Source organism: Brachypodium distachyon, chromosome 1 (assembly GCF_000005505.3).
Source record: "Brachypodium distachyon strain Bd21 chromosome 1, Brachypodium_distachyon_v3.0, whole genome shotgun sequence".
Taxonomy (NCBI): Eukaryota; Viridiplantae; Streptophyta; class Magnoliopsida; order Poales; family Poaceae; genus Brachypodium; species Brachypodium distachyon.
Window position 1 is genome coordinate 51108051 of NC_016131.3, and position 16980 is coordinate 51125030.

General features: G+C 41.6%; 1 protein-coding gene and 1 long non-coding RNA gene across 8 annotated transcripts; both read right to left on the bottom strand.

Annotated features, from left to right (window-relative positions):
• Window positions 1-3778: 3778 nt before the first annotated feature.
• LOC104581670 lies at window positions 3779-6889 on the bottom strand. Of its 7 annotated transcripts, XR_002964898.1 has the most exons (5): window positions 6497-6889; window positions 6270-6406; window positions 5605-5697; window positions 4953-5038; window positions 3779-4180 (listed from the first exon to the last, which is right to left on the bottom strand). It is a non-coding gene; the product is annotated as an uncharacterized LOC104581670 (long non-coding RNA). The 7 variants fall into 7 exon arrangements; XR_002964905.1 differs by lacking the exons at window positions 4953-5038; window positions 5605-5697 and having other exon boundaries at window positions 3779-4188; window positions 6270-6384; window positions 6497-6815; XR_002964903.1 differs by lacking the exons at window positions 4953-5038; window positions 5605-5697 and having other exon boundaries at window positions 6270-6384; window positions 6497-6814.
• A 920-nt stretch (window positions 6890-7809) lies between these two features.
• On the bottom strand, window positions 7810-14118 carry LOC100821068 (DEAD-box ATP-dependent RNA helicase 5). Its single transcript, XM_010229864.3, has 12 exons — window positions 13543-14118; window positions 13313-13437; window positions 12484-12591; window positions 12242-12322; window positions 11409-11487; window positions 10816-10901; window positions 10615-10739; window positions 10146-10214; window positions 9963-10056; window positions 9387-9551; window positions 9205-9297; window positions 7810-8283 (listed from the first exon to the last, which is right to left on the bottom strand). Exons 1-12 carry the CDS (start codon window positions 14009-14011, stop codon window positions 8191-8193), a joined length of 1587 nt encoding a protein of 528 aa, XP_010228166.1. The 5' UTR covers window positions 14012-14118; the 3' UTR covers window positions 7810-8190.
• Between the last annotated feature and the right edge of the window lie 2862 nt (window positions 14119-16980).

The window sequence follows — 16980 nt, forward strand, 5'->3', positions numbered from 1 at the left end:
CTCTACACTTTTAGTTTTTTTAGCTTTTGCTTTTTTGACTTTTAATTTCAATTTTTTATTTGAAGCTTTTAATGTTTAAACTTCTCATTTTGAACCTTTTATTTCTGACTAATTATATTTTATAGAATTTTAGAAAGCAAAGAAAACTAACCCGTCGCCGTAGACTCCTCCGGCGGTTTCCCGGCGGCGAGGGCGATGGTGGGGCACGGATCTGGCCCTTCGGTGATGAGCGGCGTCAGATCCATGCCAGTAGCGGATCCACGACGACAGTCCATGGCGGCGTGGATCCCGGCTAACCCGGGCCATAGGAAGGCTCGGGCGGCGCAGATCTGGCCCTCCTGGTGGCTCGTGGCGGTGGATCGGAGCTCTTCCGCCAGAAACGGCGCGTCAGCACGCACGGAGATGAAAAGCACGGCAGGGAAGAAGATGGCGCGTGTGGGGGAGGTGTGTGCGGCGGCGCTCGCGAGGAAGAAGGCGGCGCGTGGAGAGAAGAGGGGAGGGGTTGGGCGTGCGAGGAAAGGAGAGGCGGCGCAGCAAAGGAGGCGTTTTAGGGCGAGACAAAATGAGGCTGAGGAGAGAGGGAGCCAGTGCATGCAAGGTAGGTGGGGACTAGGAAGCATGTGCGAGGCCAATTGTCCGCCCTGGGCGACGAGCGCCAAACAAGGAATCTGTAATAAAGCTCACCATGATTGCTTTCCTTCAAAAGATAAATGGTCCGTTTGTTGTGCAATCACTAGATTAATGCAATCATGCAATCAAAGTGACCTGAGCCGCGCGATCCGCGACCTGTGGCTGGGACGCTCTCCCACCTCCACTTAACTCAGTCTTTGCGATAACCCCCCGGCGCACAGGATTCTTTTCTTCTGAAAACCCCTTGCTAGCAATCTCCCAAATCTTCTTTCCCAAACAGACAGTTCCTGGTTCTCTGGCGGTATCGATCGTTCGCCGCCGCCGCCAACCGCGTCTCGCTGCCACCGCCCGGATGGCCGGACGATACAGGATTCGGACGCTCACTGCCTGAAACGATCCGCAAGTTTCCAGTGTCCCTTCGAGTCCTAAGAGAAGAGCTCAACGTCATGGTTGTATCCCTTCTCTCTCTCTCTACGTATGGAAGAGCAAGGATAACAAAATCTTGTTCCTTGGCTGCATCCTACTAGTACTATCCCTCTCCTCTCATCTCCTCTCTCTCTCTCCTCTCTCCATACGGACGAGAAAAGCAGTGGTGATTGCATGCATAATCGCAGGGGTAACTGCAGACTTGAACTACATATAAGAAGTATGAATGTTCTATAGTAGAACTTGGAATGAACTAAAACTGACATGGTTCAGCTGACTAGTTAAACCATCACATGTCGATCAGGAGAACATAAATATTCATGTTCTGAAGTAGAACTTGGAATGAATTGAACTGGTCACATACAAAGTAATCTAAATGACTATGTACAAGCTTATGTTTCTGAAGTTCATGTCCTTATCTAGTTTCAGTCAAGAAAGAACCTCCTTTCTCTCTCTACATATTGAAGAACAATTTCCCAGATTATTATTTTTGAACAAACATTATGAATCAAGCGTTTCACTATTTTTGTTTGTTGATGAACAGTATCAGGTTACTTTTCAATCCATAGAACAGTAGAGCACCATGGTTCCTCTGCTGCTCTTGCTCCAGAGACTAATTCATTTTGTGGTTGAGCTCTTCTCTGAGAAGGATGCGGCGACAGGGAGAGGAAGGGCGAGCTGATCGCTGTGGCTTGTTGAGCTCTGGGAACCGGCGGATCGTTTCAGGCAGTGGGCGTCCGAATCCTGTATCGGCCGGCCGGCTGGGCGGTGGCAGCGAGACGCGGTCGGCGGCGGCGAACGATCGATAAGGCCAGAAAACCAGGAACCGTCTATTTGCGAAAGAAGATTTGGGAGATTGATAGCAGGGGTGTTTTCAAAAGAAAAGAATCCTGTGCGCTGGGGGGTTATTGCAAAGACTGAGTTAAGTGGAGGTGGGAGCTCCGCACGAGCATCCCAGCCACAGGTCGCGGATCGCGCGGTTCAGGTCACTTTGATTGCACGATTGCATTAATCTAGTGATTGCACAGCAAACAGACCCAAAGATAAAAGGTGCCACCGAGTAAAAAAAAAACAGAGAGAGAGAGGGGCAGCCACAGTTAAGCTAAATAGCGATGCCACCAAATTTGGCATCTGCCATCTTCCTCGCCGTTGTAGAGACGTCGTCAGATAAAAAAAATAGAACCGGGTAGCTAATTGTTTCGATGTCAAATTAATTGGTGGAATAAGAATTAGAATCACTGTCCAGTCAACAACCCTATCTCTCTTCACGTGCTTGAGCTTGGAGGTGAAGTTGCACCTCTGCGGAAATTTCCCTACCCATCACCATGAGCATGAGGAGGCTAGATTTTATATTTCATTTGTGAGATCCAGATCCATTGCCGGAGGAGGAAAGTGGCTACGGCTGCTGGCTAACGAGCATGCTCGGTTCGTTAAGAGCTCAGATTAAGATCGTTATCGTTAATGATCTGAGACCATTGTTCGGTTCGGTTCGTTAAGAGTTCGCGAGCGCTCGTTAAGCTCATTAACACAACAAAAGAGAAATAACAACACAATACCGACATCAAAATAAGTTCCAATAACCACTCACAAAGTGACGTACGAGACGAGATCGCTAACGAACTTAACGAGCGCCAACGAGCTCGCTCTTTAAGATCGTTAAGCTTAATGATCTGAAAAAGAAGTCATGTTTGGTTCTTTAGTTAACGAACCGAGCCCTTAACGAACCGACTTAGCGAGAGTTCAATAAAATTGTCGAACTTCGATCTTTTCGTCCAGGCCTAGAAGTGGCCAAGAAGGATGAACGTAGGAGCCATCGGGTTTGGGAGAAGAGCAGGATTTTTTTTTCCGAGGACCGGAAAGAGGAAATTTTGAAAGCATTGCGCCCTTGAGTGCCTAGGTGGTAGGTAGTGTAGGAGATGGAAAACCAAATTTTTTAACACTTCTGAATCAATACAGCATCGCTTCTCTTACGAAAAACATAAGGACGGTCGCTCCGTACCCCTTCATAAAAAAGGCCACGACATGCATTAAACAATATTTCCTTCTCTCCTTTCCGCCATGCTCCGAATAGCACTTGGTCTTTTCAATTTTTTCAAAGATTGCACTGTTGGATCGTCACGAAATTTCACGATATAGTAGTAGACACAAATCCATATGATCTCACCGAAGGGATCGGCGAAACATTTCTTGAGCCAGCGGAAAACATGTGAACAAGTCAGATGTTCATTATGTCCCGCACGGGTTCGAGAAATCCAAACAACACTCGATATTTTGAATTGTTCCGGAGATTCCATCATTGGACAGCGATGAAATTTCACAATGTGGTAGTAAACAAAATGTCAGGCCCGAGACTTAAACCAACAACTAAGGAGAAGCAATGAACCAAGTTCGGTGGCCCACACCGTTAACCATACGAGACGCGCTCGTATATGCCCACAACGGTCGTTGAAGCCCAAGTCAAACCCATTCTACATACGCCAACGGCTTATGACTCACAACGGTCCATGACTTTCACTTATCCAACTCTACATACGCAACTACGGCGTATGACTCACAATTGGAATAAGACCGAGATAAGGGGTTGCAACCTCCAAAGAGTTAAAATAAATCCCAAAGCCCTTTTGTTTGAGTGAACGGCCCTCAATTGTAGATACAAGATGAACTGTTGAACAAGCCACTGCATTGGGACCCGACCATCCACCCGGTATAACAATACAACAAGTGGAGGTGATAACTAGCAGTACTGGTATTGCTCAACACCGTCTTCATACATACAAGAGAATTCCAAACGCTCAAACACAAGTCATGCACTCCAGGATCATACACGCATTGTGCATGACGTGCTTAAACAAAATATAGTATCACAACACAAACTACTGTAGTAGAATTACATATTCGTAATACAGGTCTCAAACACAGGACACTTAAATAACTTACAAGCAAACAACCGTAGGTCGAGTAGGAATAAAAGAGAAACTTAAATTCAGAAGCAGAAAACAAATAGAATACCCTAGATGGCAACCACCAGCCATCTCACAAGAGCCCAACAAATACCCACGGGAGTAGCTGACTAAGGTAAACCAAGAAAAGCACCAATATGTGATCGTCATTTACACCTGTTCACCTGCAAATCTAGGAAAATCCTAGGTGAGTACAATTGTACTCGCAAGACTTAATCGTGCTTGATTAAGAAAAGTAAGCATGTAGTAAAATGCTAGAAACATGTTTTAGAACAGTAACAGCAAGATATGACAAGATAATAGTAATACACATGACCATGAGCATTCGTAGCATAAATAATGACATCTTTAAGATATCCACATAAACATGACCTCAGGTCCACAATGACATCAATAAGATATCCACATAAACATCTTAACCAATTCAAATTTTCACAAGGAACCAGTCGTTGGCAAACACCAGCGGGCATCCCAGAGGTTATTCCCAAATGAGGGTAGCAAGTCCCCAAGAGGGCAAAGCTGATCCGGAGGCACTCCTGGTGTGCTCACGAAAGGGCCCTAGGGTTATTAGTAGCATGTCGGTGGTCAACCCGGTGGCCTCCAAAAAAAGTTAGATACCCGACGTATGGCTCGAGGCACCAAGTTAGATACTCGATGTATGGTTCGAGGCACCAAGTTAGATACCCGACGTAAGGCTCGGGGAACCAACAACTTGCCACCGTCTGCCACGACATGCTACCCTGCCTCTCTTACTTATCAGCTTTAAGTTGATTAAGCATCAGTTTAATCCCAGCTTCTGCTGGCCAGAAAAATGAAACAATTCCTAGACATACTAGTTTCAGTTCTGATGCACAACAATAGAGCAGAAATTATCTGAGAGCAAGGCACTAAATGAAAGTATAAAATTAATGGATGAATGCAACAAGCTCTGCTTGCCTTGTAGACGGAGAAGGTGCGGACAATTCCATATTTGCAGCACGAGGAAATCCGAATAGCCGAAACACCAATAAGAAGCAAATAACCTCCAAAAGAGCAAATCAAGACTAAGAAACTATTTGATAAATGAATATATGTATGCAATGCCTGCTAGGATAAAACAGAATTATTGGGGGTTGCTATTCATTGTGGACACTTGATCTTTTAGTTTCAGTTTAGTGGTGATATAATTTGTAATGTGGGAGAACACATCTAATTGGATGCATGCTGATTTCAGATATGCAAAACTAGCTTGCTAACAACTAAGATGCATTAGGTAGTGGCCGGTTAACTTTAGTAAATTCTAATTAACTCATTAGGTACTAACGACCCAGTTGGTCTACTAAATAACCTGTGGGGTTCGGTCTATGTGATTCAACTCCAAATAAATGGCTTCCAAGACAATAGGTGCCAGTAGTTAATCTTGCATTTGATCAAACCAGATTGCAACCACGGTTAGGAAAATATTGTCCCCAAGATTGAATAATGACATTTTGGGTATACTGATCAGTGAGGGAGAGCAAAATGTTAGTGGTTGTTATCAGATTTCTAAAGACCCTGTGACAAATAAATTTGCAAGCTACAGGTAGGGGAGACAAATAACTGGACTTACAGATAAACATAGGTGGAGTTGACCACCAATGGGTCTTCAGCCAGCAGCCATAGGTCACTTAATAAATCGTGTGCTAAGAGTTTCAGCAAGCTACTAAATTAAACGATGGTTTGTGAGCCACAACAGAACAAATTTGACAACACCTAGCTAGTTGCAGTACATGGGCATGCTCAGCTATTAACAAGATCTAGTGAAAGCCCACTGGAACTCGGTTCCCTTTTATCTAATGATGTGATTTTCGAATTTACTTGTGGTCTATAATTCACTGACTGCATACTGCTTAACAGAGTATCAACACTGTTAGTTTCTTTAGTACTGGCAGGTAAAGACCATCAATAGTGACTCAGTTTCTTCAAATGGTTCAGTTCTGCCAGTTGTTGAGATTCAAAATACAGAAACTTTCAGATCTTTTGCTAAGAAACAAATTAAAATTAACCATTCACTTCAAGATCTCAGAGAACTCACTAAGTATGAAAGGGATCAGTTAGCAACAGTTTTGTTTGACTGAAATTCTTCACATAGGGGCTACATGACATCTCAACTAACAGGTTGGTTTAGCTCTCTGCCTTTAACTGAACTCTCTGCAGTTAAATTAGAGGATAACATAGCAGGGCCATTTGAAGCATGCGACTACAGACAGAGATAAGGCGTTCTTTAGAGCTCACCTGGAAAATGAAAAGGGAAGGCAACAACGATGGATCTGAATGGGGTCGGCGGAGACAGTAGCCACAACCGTTTCCGCAATGATGATGGTGACAACGCCAAACCTCAGCCTTGCAACTACAGCGATGGTCAGTGCATGCTTCCCCTCAGTTGAAGAAGAAAGGAGTAGGACAGTAAAGAGAAGAGCCACGAGCTTATAATTGTTGCTTGAAACTGGAAGTTCACTCACGAATGGAGATGTTGGTCCTGCCGTCTCTCCCTGCCTCCTTTCCTTCATAATCTTGCATTTGCTTATTGATGCAAATGATTTTTGGATGAATGGAAGACTAGAGAGATGGGGATTGGACTTTGCAACATGCATAAGCTAATTCCTTCATCTTGGTTGGGATTTGGAGGAGAGAGTACATAGCACGCTAGAAGACTGGCAAGAGAAAAAAAAATGGGGAAGAAGAAGAAGAAGCACCTTCTTCCCATATTTATTTTAACAGCTGGCCTGGGGGCGGATTGCTCAATTGTATAAAGAGGTAAGAGAATACCTTTCTAATTACAATTAAATCGTTTTATGCATTGGAGGTGTATGAGTTGGATTTAATATCAATTTTGAATGCACAGGTCCGTAGAGGTCCAAATATTAAGACACCGGAAACACTCCCGAGGACTTTGAGAAACATATTATATTATTCTCTGAATTGAGCTCAGATTCGACCGTCTGGGTTTTTATTTTGTTTTTCTTATTTTGCGTATCAAACTGTGCACAAATACAATCCAAGAGATAACCGAATTCCAGAAAAAAATAGTGACTGTCACTTAAAAAAAATATTTAGATGCCAAAAGTGACGCAATGCATCAGATTATGCAGCTAACACAAAAGGTTTATGTTAGGCCATACATATACTAGTAAACCATCTTATGGATTTGAGTTGTTACACAAAATTCCTCATAATCCCACCGAAAAGATTGTCGAAACATTGCTCGAATCAGCAAGAAACATGTGCACATCATGCTATCACGCACGGCCGCAAGAAAAATCCAAACCACACTCGATATTTTGGTATTGGCCGGAGATTTCACCATTTGATCGCGATGAAATTTCACGATTCTGAACAGCCTCGCCGGAGGGATTGCCAAAAAAAAAATTCAGGCAACGAATACCTTGCGAGAGAGAAAGGTGGGAGGAGGAAGGAAAGAGTAGGCGACTGGAGAGCAAGAGGAAGAAGAAAGAAAAACATGAAAAGATCATTCTGCCATTCTGAATTTAGAGAAGGAGGTATATTGAATCATGCTCTTTTTTTATTTGGAACGTTTAATCTGCAATGGGGTCTATTCATGAGGTATTTTGTTAACATCTACGTTGTGAGAAAAAAAGGCATGGAGCTCTCAAGTAAGTATTCCAACTTTGTTTAGATACGGATGTATCTACACACTAAAACGCATCTAGATACATATGTATCTAAACTAAACAATGTTGTAGACACGGAGAGGGTACATTTTGTGTTCCTTAGCAAGGCAGCTTGCCACTAGAATAGTGTCAAGAGACGAAGATGAAGGGGAAATGAATCCCTACATAAATTTTGGACTGTCGTTTGTGAATATTGCACCCGCCCGTTCGGCCGTACCAGCTTATAGTAGAATATAAATGTAGGGTCTGTTCGTAGAGAGGCACTGGCCGTTGGGCTTATGGGCGTCTCAACTGTTCCGGAACATCTGCTCTACTAATAAGCTGTCGGTACTGTTTATGTTCATTTGTCTTCCTATCCCAAATGAAAACTGCATACAACCACCTATGATGGCCTCAAGAAAACAAAGTAATGTAAAAGAGTGTCGAAGATAATCTAGACTTCTAAAAGGACACTACGGTATCCAACGAATTTTCCTACTGCTGTCGAGCACTCTAAGAAAAGACACCACGAAGGCCTGTTATAGTTACTCCTCATCAGAATCACCAAATGTGATCTTTGTGGACTTAGGAGCATCTGCTGTGATTTCCTTGAAGTGGGAACCATAGATCTTTGATTCCTGCAGAAAAATGATTACCGTCATTAAAGCATACATATACAAAAAGCTAGATATGTCAAGACACAAATTGCACGTTTTATTACTATCTTGTAGAAAGCTAGATATTGTTGTTAAATGGGTAATACCTGTCATGTTGCCACAAACATACAATTTAGTTACCAATGATAAAGAATAAAATAAAGACACTATTCAGAACTAACTGGCTAACAAAATAAACAGAGATCGCCAACCCCGAGGACATTTTCTTACCACATCAATATTGAAGAAATTGTCACAGATTTATCAGAGATTCACCATTACACAGAATATTACTCATGCACTTCTTCTTGTGGTTAGAACATTTCAAGAATTATTGAATGACTAAAAAGATTGTGTTTTTTCGGTCATGGAAAATAACATCTGCCAATAATTGTCATTTCGGACTGCGTCTTCAACTTAAAACATTCAGTAAATTAAAACACACAGGCTCAACAATACAAAAGCTCAATACGAGAAAAGGATTGTCATTGAATTGATTTATCATGAATAGCTACCATGTGTGCTTTCAACTGTATTGTCGAAAAATTAATTTGCACTTCAGTAGTGGAAGTAAAACACAAATGACTAACTACTTGAAACACTCACACATAAGTTCATGTGCAGTAGCATAAGAAGCAACAACAGATAACAGCTCACCAACATAACCTTTTAGTAACATGTGAATCTAAGGAAGTTATCCAATAGTTTCATATTTGAGCTAGTTAATACTAATTCATGCTTGTCAGGAATACATCTAATATAGCAGACTGATGTATCTGCGTAAAATATAACATGTGAGGCCAGCCAATACAGCTGTCTATACCAGGTGTGTGGTGCATAAGCGTAAAAATATAACGTACAGAAAGGAAGTATGACATATAAAGATTCCGGCTAACCACAAACCTTTTTCTTGACATGCGTGCCAAATTTCATAAGGGCTGGAGGAACAACCTGGTCAGCCTCCCGCAAAACATTGACAAGCTCACCAGCAAGTCCCTGTATATGGGGTTAAAATAATAGCATTACATGAGGTACGACTTCACTTTTATATTTTATGTGCATAGCGGGTACATGATCTCTAGTACCTTATCTGCTTGAGTGAAGAATGTATGTGCAACACCTTTCTTGCCTGCACGACCTGTCCTTCCAATCCTGTGAACGTAATCCTCAGTGGTCAAAGGAAAGCTGTAATTAATGACAACTTCAACATCAGGAATATCAAGTCCGCGTGAAGCCACATCCGTAGCAATCTGCATGGTTACAAAATAATGAACACAAAAATTTCAGAACAATATGCAGCATAAATAGTATAACAAACAAGGGACAGTTGACACTGACAAATGATAATTGAAAAGAAAAATAAAGCAAGAAAATGAAAAGGATGCAACACTTAGTACATAATTGCATATCATTGTCAACATCATGGTTTTACCATACTGCTAGAACCATTATATTTGGTAAACAATTTCATAATCATATTGGTAGAGGTTCATAATCAGCAAAAAAAAAGTTGGAAACATACACAAGCTCCACAAGGAGATCCTTTCAAGGTTCAATTTGCTAGTGAGCAAAATAAGATGCCATGTTTAAATGCTACAGTCACTACAAATCCACAACTTGATAATTCAAGAGTATATGGAAGTTGGATAGAATAAGCACACCATTAAAGGGCATTTTCCTTCTTTAAATAAAGATAAAGCTTTTGTTCTATCATGCTGCGCCTTGTCTCCATGAACAGAAACGGCTTTCCACCCCCTTCAGAACAAACATAAATAGGTTAACTATAATGGAGGAAATAAGTTGTAGAAAAATTGACTTGCAGACACAGAATACAAATCTGCTACCTTTTATTAAGCATTGCTTCTACTCGTCCAGCTTCTTTCTTGTACAACACAAAAACTAAAACCCTGTTGCTGTTGCACCAAATACAGGATACGCAATTTTCTAAGATTGATATTGACTATAGAGTTGATGAAAGAAATTCTCTTAATTACCCATGTTAATGTATATGTAATTAAAAAAGTATGTATGATCTGTAGCTACAATTCGAATAGAACAAGTTCTGCTATGAAGAACACTTTGGAATTCTTGCGGACATAAGCCTATGAATGGAACTGGGAAGTGGGAACCCAAGTACAATCCAAAGTTGCAAATTTGAGAGCGTATAGGTGAGCTGAAAATGGTTCAAGGTTTTTAAGCTGAGTAGCTGACCACCAATTTCTCCATTCAACAGTTCTAAATCATTGCTTGATCTTTTATCTGTCTTGCTACTCAGAAACCAGCAGCATATGAATTTTGTACTGCAATATCTACCTCTGCGCTCGATGATATTTGTCCAACAAAGCAACTAATCTTGAATCTCGTGCTCTATCATCCAATACTTCAACAATTTGCATCACATCATGGTTAGCTGCAAGATCTTCCGATCCAACGACAACCTACAACAAGGTTTCACATAAATGATAAAACACAAGAAACAAGATATTTTAAAAGAAGAAAACAGATAAACATTACCTTTATTGGGTTTGGATCCATAAACTCTTGGGCTAGCTGGTGGACAGCAAAGGGCCATGTTGCACTGAACATAACCATCTGACGTACTGCATAAGAAATTTTGTTATCATGCATCGCGAAGAAAGAAATAATTGTTTGGCCATGGATAGAGAAATCCAGAGTTAACTCCAGCAAAAATCCATACTAGTACCCCAGCTAAAATCAAAATACACTGAGAACGGCCATGATAACTCCTTGACTCTTGAACACGATATGCGCAAATGGCCAAAGTACCATACCAGTTGCTTCTACAGAGTTAACTCTTCACAATTTCTACTTCGTAATAATCACAACATGCTCAAAGTTCATACCAAGACAGCTTATTGAATAAAAAGCAAAATTGCTGTCCAGAAGGCAATATAGACAACTGCGAGACCATTGCCGATTCATATCCAACAAAACCTCACAGGCTCAGTGCATATGTCTAATTGTTCCTTCATTCCCTCTTGAGCTATTGCATGTCAACTTATGAATTGGCATATGCGCGTTCAACACACAAAACTAGCACACAGTATGGAGCAACAATAACAGCATACAGGAAGAGAGAGACATACTCGACGATGTTTGGCTTAATATTGCCCTGACTTCAGGTTCAAAACCCATATCTAGCATCCGATCAGCTTCATCTAGAACCTACACAACACAAACATTTATGTTGGACACTAGTGACACTATATGATGATACCAAGTTACCACCAACAACATAAAATGCAAAACCATAAGATAAGTAGTCCCACAGAACACTTCAGGTGACTTCACTGTTCTGCCAGACAATCATGATACATTATATAGCAAGATTTTATCCCTGTTATTAGTTCTAGTAATTTCTAGTCGATTAGATCCAAACAACAGAGCAGATACCGAAAAGAGAAGGGAGTAACAAGGGGAACTACCCCTTCAGTTATTTTTTGGTATTCACTTGAGTTCTACCAGCAACCTTTTTTTATAAATTGGCACCAAGACGGTGTTAAGAGCATGTGCAAGGATACGAGCACAAGTGACCAGGATATATTATTGTTAGGTAAACAGAAAGTTTAAGCTATGTAAATGATTAAATCATTGTGTTACAGATAGTTGTTTCACCAATGACTTACTTACCCACCTATTATCAATGTATGCAAATTCAATGAAACCAAGTACGTTTTTTACGTAACATTAGTAACCATCATGCTTAATTACAATGTTACTACAGACCAATCACGCACTACTTTTCTTGCTAAGTGTGTTGCATTTGAAATCTTACTAGAGCACCAAGTAAAACTCCCCAAATAAGACTCATAAAACATCTCATAGCCATGTTCAAGTTCTAGCCCTATAAGAATAACTAGTTTTTAAATAGCATCCACAGAGAACAATAAAACTACAATGAAACACACAATTAACTTACCACAAAAGAAACCTCATTAAGACGGCAAACACCCATTTCAATGAGGTCTTTCATACGACCAGGTGTCCCTATGACTATTTCCTGTAGCACAGAAACAAAAAAGTATGAAGTCAGGTAACAAAATATTTTATATGACCAACTCTAGGATACAAAGCCAACTCCAAACCACCAATACTTATTACAGTTTAAGATCAGTTGATTACAATACAACTCAAGTCAAGTATGAAAGAATGTTATCTTACAACTCCAGATTTGAGGGCAGATATTTGGGGTCCTTTTGAAGTTCCACCATAGAGGCACACAGAATTAATCCCGCATGGTGCCCCAGCTTCAGTAAGTACATCTGCGATCTAGCACAATAATAAACTGTAAATCATCTTAGGTGCATTAACATCCTAAAGAACCCAGTTTTTATGATTGAGAATATGACATCATCCTACTGAATAAAATAAATAGCTAATCCATGACATATAGTAGACAAAGGTAAAAATATCACTCTGACATTCCCTTGGTATGAGCTTGTTTCTCTATGGCACAAAGTGCTTCAGATAGCAAAGAACCGAAGAGCATAAATATTAAAAAAAACATCACGTAAGAGTGACTTTGGTACACGTGAACATAAATCAAGCACTTAACATATAGTTTTCATGATTCTAAAAGAGCGGCAGCGGCGGGGAAAAATATTTGGAATGTGTGTGGGGTGGGTGGGGGGTATCAAACAAACTAAAAATTTGATATAACATAGTCATCCCAATGTTACTGAGACAATGCTAAATCAGGAAAACCTCAAAGATGCAATTTTCACTTAATTCAATTCAACGAAGACCAATAGAATGTGTGCATCACACTAGTTGCATGATATATGGAATTATTTTTGCCGCTAGTAAGTCAGCTCAACTATACTAGTCTACTTGAAAGTTCAACCATTATAAAAAATGCTCATCAACCATGATAAAAAAAGCTCACCAAACATGATAAAAAAGCTCATACAAGTTATTTACTACCACACGAGATGAATATTGAATAGCGTCTACCCAAAATTGTAATTCAGAATATCACGTAGAGGTTCACCTGCTGAGCAAGCTCCCTCGTAGGAGCAAGCATGAGGCATCGTGGCAGCCCCTTCTTCGCAGCCTTTTCCCCCAGTTTGTTCCTAACGTGCATTAGTGCCGGGACACCAAACGCAATCGTCTTCCCTGACATTTCAAATTACATTGGAGCAACAAAGCGTCATCAATCCAAACAAGATGCGGCGGAATAATAGCCACAGAGGAGCAGAGGTTGTAGATTTGTAACAGTACCCGACCCGGTGGCAGCGATGCCTATGAAATCACGGCCGTCGAGGAGGTACGGCCAGGCTAGCGCCTGGATGGGCGACGGCCGATCGAACCCCTTGCAGCAGTCGAGCACCTGGGGTGGTAGCGCGGCGGCGGCGAAGGACTTGAGCTGTGCGTACTTGGGTTCCGCATAGCCCTTCCCCGTCACCGCCACGCTCTTCTCTACGGGCCCTGCTTGGTCGGATTCGTCTTGGCCCGCCGCCCTTTTTTTGCTGCTCTTCGCCGCCTCTTCCGTCGCTGCCTCCTGCTCGGCCTCGGCCGCTAGCTTCCGCTTCTTCTCTTTCTTGCTCTTTTTGCTGCTCTTGGCCACCTCTTCCGTCGCTGCCTCCTGCTCGGCCTCGGCCGCTAGCTTACGCTGCTTCTCTTTCTTGCTCTTCTTCTCCTTCTTCCTCTTGGATAGTTCCTCCTGGGCGGGGAGGAGTTTGGGGTCCATGGCGGCGGCAGGGGGAGGGGGCGCGGTCGACGAAGCAGGAGAGGCGGAGGTTGATTTTTCTAGGGTTTTAGAACGAACGAACGCGTAGGCGTAAGGGTTTGAGAGTCCTTTCTTTAGGGTCCTTTTGAACTAGAAAATGTATGAATCAAAAAAACACCGCGATTGCGATAGCTAATGTTCCGAATTGGTTCACGCCCAGCGGCTGTCAACCCAACAAACTTACTTCGTTTTAGATTTGACATACTTTCTAAATATAAGATGTTCTAATTTGTTCTAAGTCAAGCATTTTCAGATTTGACCAAGAGTACAAAAATATATATAATATTTACAATGTTAAATAATAAGTATTTTATTTTATGAAGATATATAATATGGATTTACTGCAGTTATATAGATGTCGATAGATTTTCTATAATTTGGTTAAATTTTAAGAAAGTTACCTTATGACAGAGTCAGAACATCTTAAATTTAGAAACAGATGGAGTAATTTGATGTGTTGACGTCCCAATCTTTCGTGATACAAAAATACTAGATGAAGTTTTGCACTATCAATAAAGGTAATAAGCAGATCATGTTTTAAGTAGCAATCAGCAGATTCAGTAATTTTCCAATTTACAAGTAAGAGAGCAACTGCACATATCAGATCCCAAATATAAAATATTCTAAATTTGTCTCAAATCAAAAAATTCAAATTTGATTAAATTTATAGAAAATCTACCGACTTCAACAACTATAAATTAGTTTCATCAAATTTATTAGAGTATGCTTACTTAATATTCTATGATGTTAGTACTTTTTCTATAAATTTGGTCAAAATTTAAAAGGTTTGACTTATGATAAAATTAGAACATACTCCGTCCATCCAACAAAAGATGTCTCAAGTTTGTTAAAATTTGGATGTATCTAGACGTGACTTAATGTATAGATGCATTCAAATTTGATCAAAGTTGAGACATCCTTTGTTGGACGGAGGGAGTATTTTTTTTTTACGAAAGCAGCAGCGCCAATTCATTAATTAAGAGTTGGAATATACAAGCGCAAAGCGCAAAGCAAAAGGGAAGAGACAGAGCTACAGAGCAGGGAAAAGCAAGGAATAGTAAACCCTAGCGGCTACTCGGGGGGTCTCACGGTCTCAAACCAGGTCTTCTCATCCATTAGAGTTTGGCGACACCGCGAAGGCCTGCCGCCTGCCACAGGCGGACCTCTTCAACAACATCGGCAGCCACAGCCGAGGGTGGGCGACCTGAGGATCTGAAAACACGCTGGTTCCTTTCAAGCCAAACGAACCACCAGGACGCCATGATGAGGCCGCCGAAGCTCTCCCTGTCAGCGGCGCATGTGAGGTGGGAGGCGGCCTTGTCCCACCAGGAGATAAGATCGCAGGCCAGAGCGACAGCGCAGAGGAGCGACGCAAGCAGAAGTCGGGGTAGGAGGGAGTTCCACACCTGGACCGTGAAGGAGCAGGCCGAGAAAAGGTGGAGGGCGGTCTCAGGCTGCGTGAAACAGAGCTGGCAGGTGGTAACATGAACAATGTTGCGCTTCGCCAGCTGATCTGCCGTCTCAGGCTGCGTGAAACGGAGGGAGTATTACATTTAGGAATGAAGGTACTCCCTCCGATCCATATTAATTGTCTCAAATTTACTCAAATATGAATGTATTTATGCCTAAAAGGCGTCTAGATTCATGTAATATTTTGACAACTAATATGAATCGAATGGAGTAGTAGAATTTTTGCTGTGGAAAAAGAGGGATCGAGCAAGACATGGTAACCTAGTTGTACCCTAATCCAACAAGGCAAGCAAGGAACTGCACCGCTGATAAACTCTGAGCCTGAGACCAGTCGATCATAACCTTCACTTAAGGGTGAACCATGCAGATCCCTTGGATAAATTCCATGAACAATGGCCCTGAATTTGCAGCAACACGCACAAACCATAGATGGGAAAACTTGGAATCGCACGAGGTATTTAGTTGCCCTCGAAAGTGGCGTTTTCTGGATTCTCATTAAAAGATTAACCCGATGAAACCACTAAAAAAGTTCATCTACCTTGACTTGTAGTCGCACTCTTTAGGGACATTTTGATATCGAGGGTCCCAACTAAATATTCATTTGGATATCCCAAATATCACTACATTGCTAGATGTCCCGGCTGCGCCTTTCGGGACCGCCACCCCTCAAGAAAGACAAGTAACATCTCTCCTTTCTTAGGTATGTTCGTCTTGCCTTCCTCAAGTATTAGCTTGGGGGATGCAATAGGGAGAGAGATCTCAAGAATTTAAAGCTCAGAAAGGGTGAAGAACAATGAGGGCTCGGACTTGGACGAGTCAGAGAAAAGACCCCCTTTTATACGGTCCCCAAAATCCAACCGTTATGAATCAATCCAGATCGGGCGGTCATACCACGCGCTCTGGACCGAGCGGTACTACCACCGACAGTAGTACTGCTATGGTACTGCATGAGGTCAGTAGCCATTTGGCCTCTCAGCGGTACCAGCACGACACGAGGTAGTACTACTCTGGAACAGCACTAAGGAATTTGACTACTTTCTCACCAAAGGGATTAGGAATTTTTCACATCACATGCCACGATGCATAGTTGAGGGACCAAATGTATAAATTACGAGTTCATAGACCATTTATGTGAGGAACATAATGCCATCAAGGCATCCGATGTGAAAAATTCGGAGGAAAACCGCTCAACATAGAGTCAAAACCGTTCAAAATCCGGAAGAGAGACCAAAAACATCTGATTTTGCCAATTTAGGGACCAAATGTATACGATTTCGAGTTGATGGACCATTTTTATAATCCACTGTCAATTGAGATACCAAAAATATACTTTTCTGAAGCAGCATATGTTAAGGTTGTTCATGACGTTTAGACCATCATACATCATCACCATGTTCAGACAATTGCCACCGTATAAAATTAGACCGAAGTACTCTTCTCTAAAAGGTGAAATACTCGTG

What these genes read in the sequence shown, in the direction of transcription:
- LOC100821068 (XM_010229864.3), bottom strand. Translation starts at nt 14,011, where the DNA reads ATGGACCCCAAACTCCTCCCCGCCCAGGAGGAACTATCCAAGAGGAAG. An exon ending in TTAATGAGGTTTCTTTTGTG is followed by an intron (nt 11,488 to 12,241) that starts GTAAGTTAATTG and finishes TGTGTTGTGTAG; the next exon opens with GTTCTAGATGAAGCTGATCG. An exon ending in AAGGAAAATGCCCTTTAATG is followed by an intron (nt 9,552 to 9,962) that starts GTGTGCTTATTC and finishes GTAACCATGCAG; the next exon opens with ATTGCTACGGATGTGGCTTC.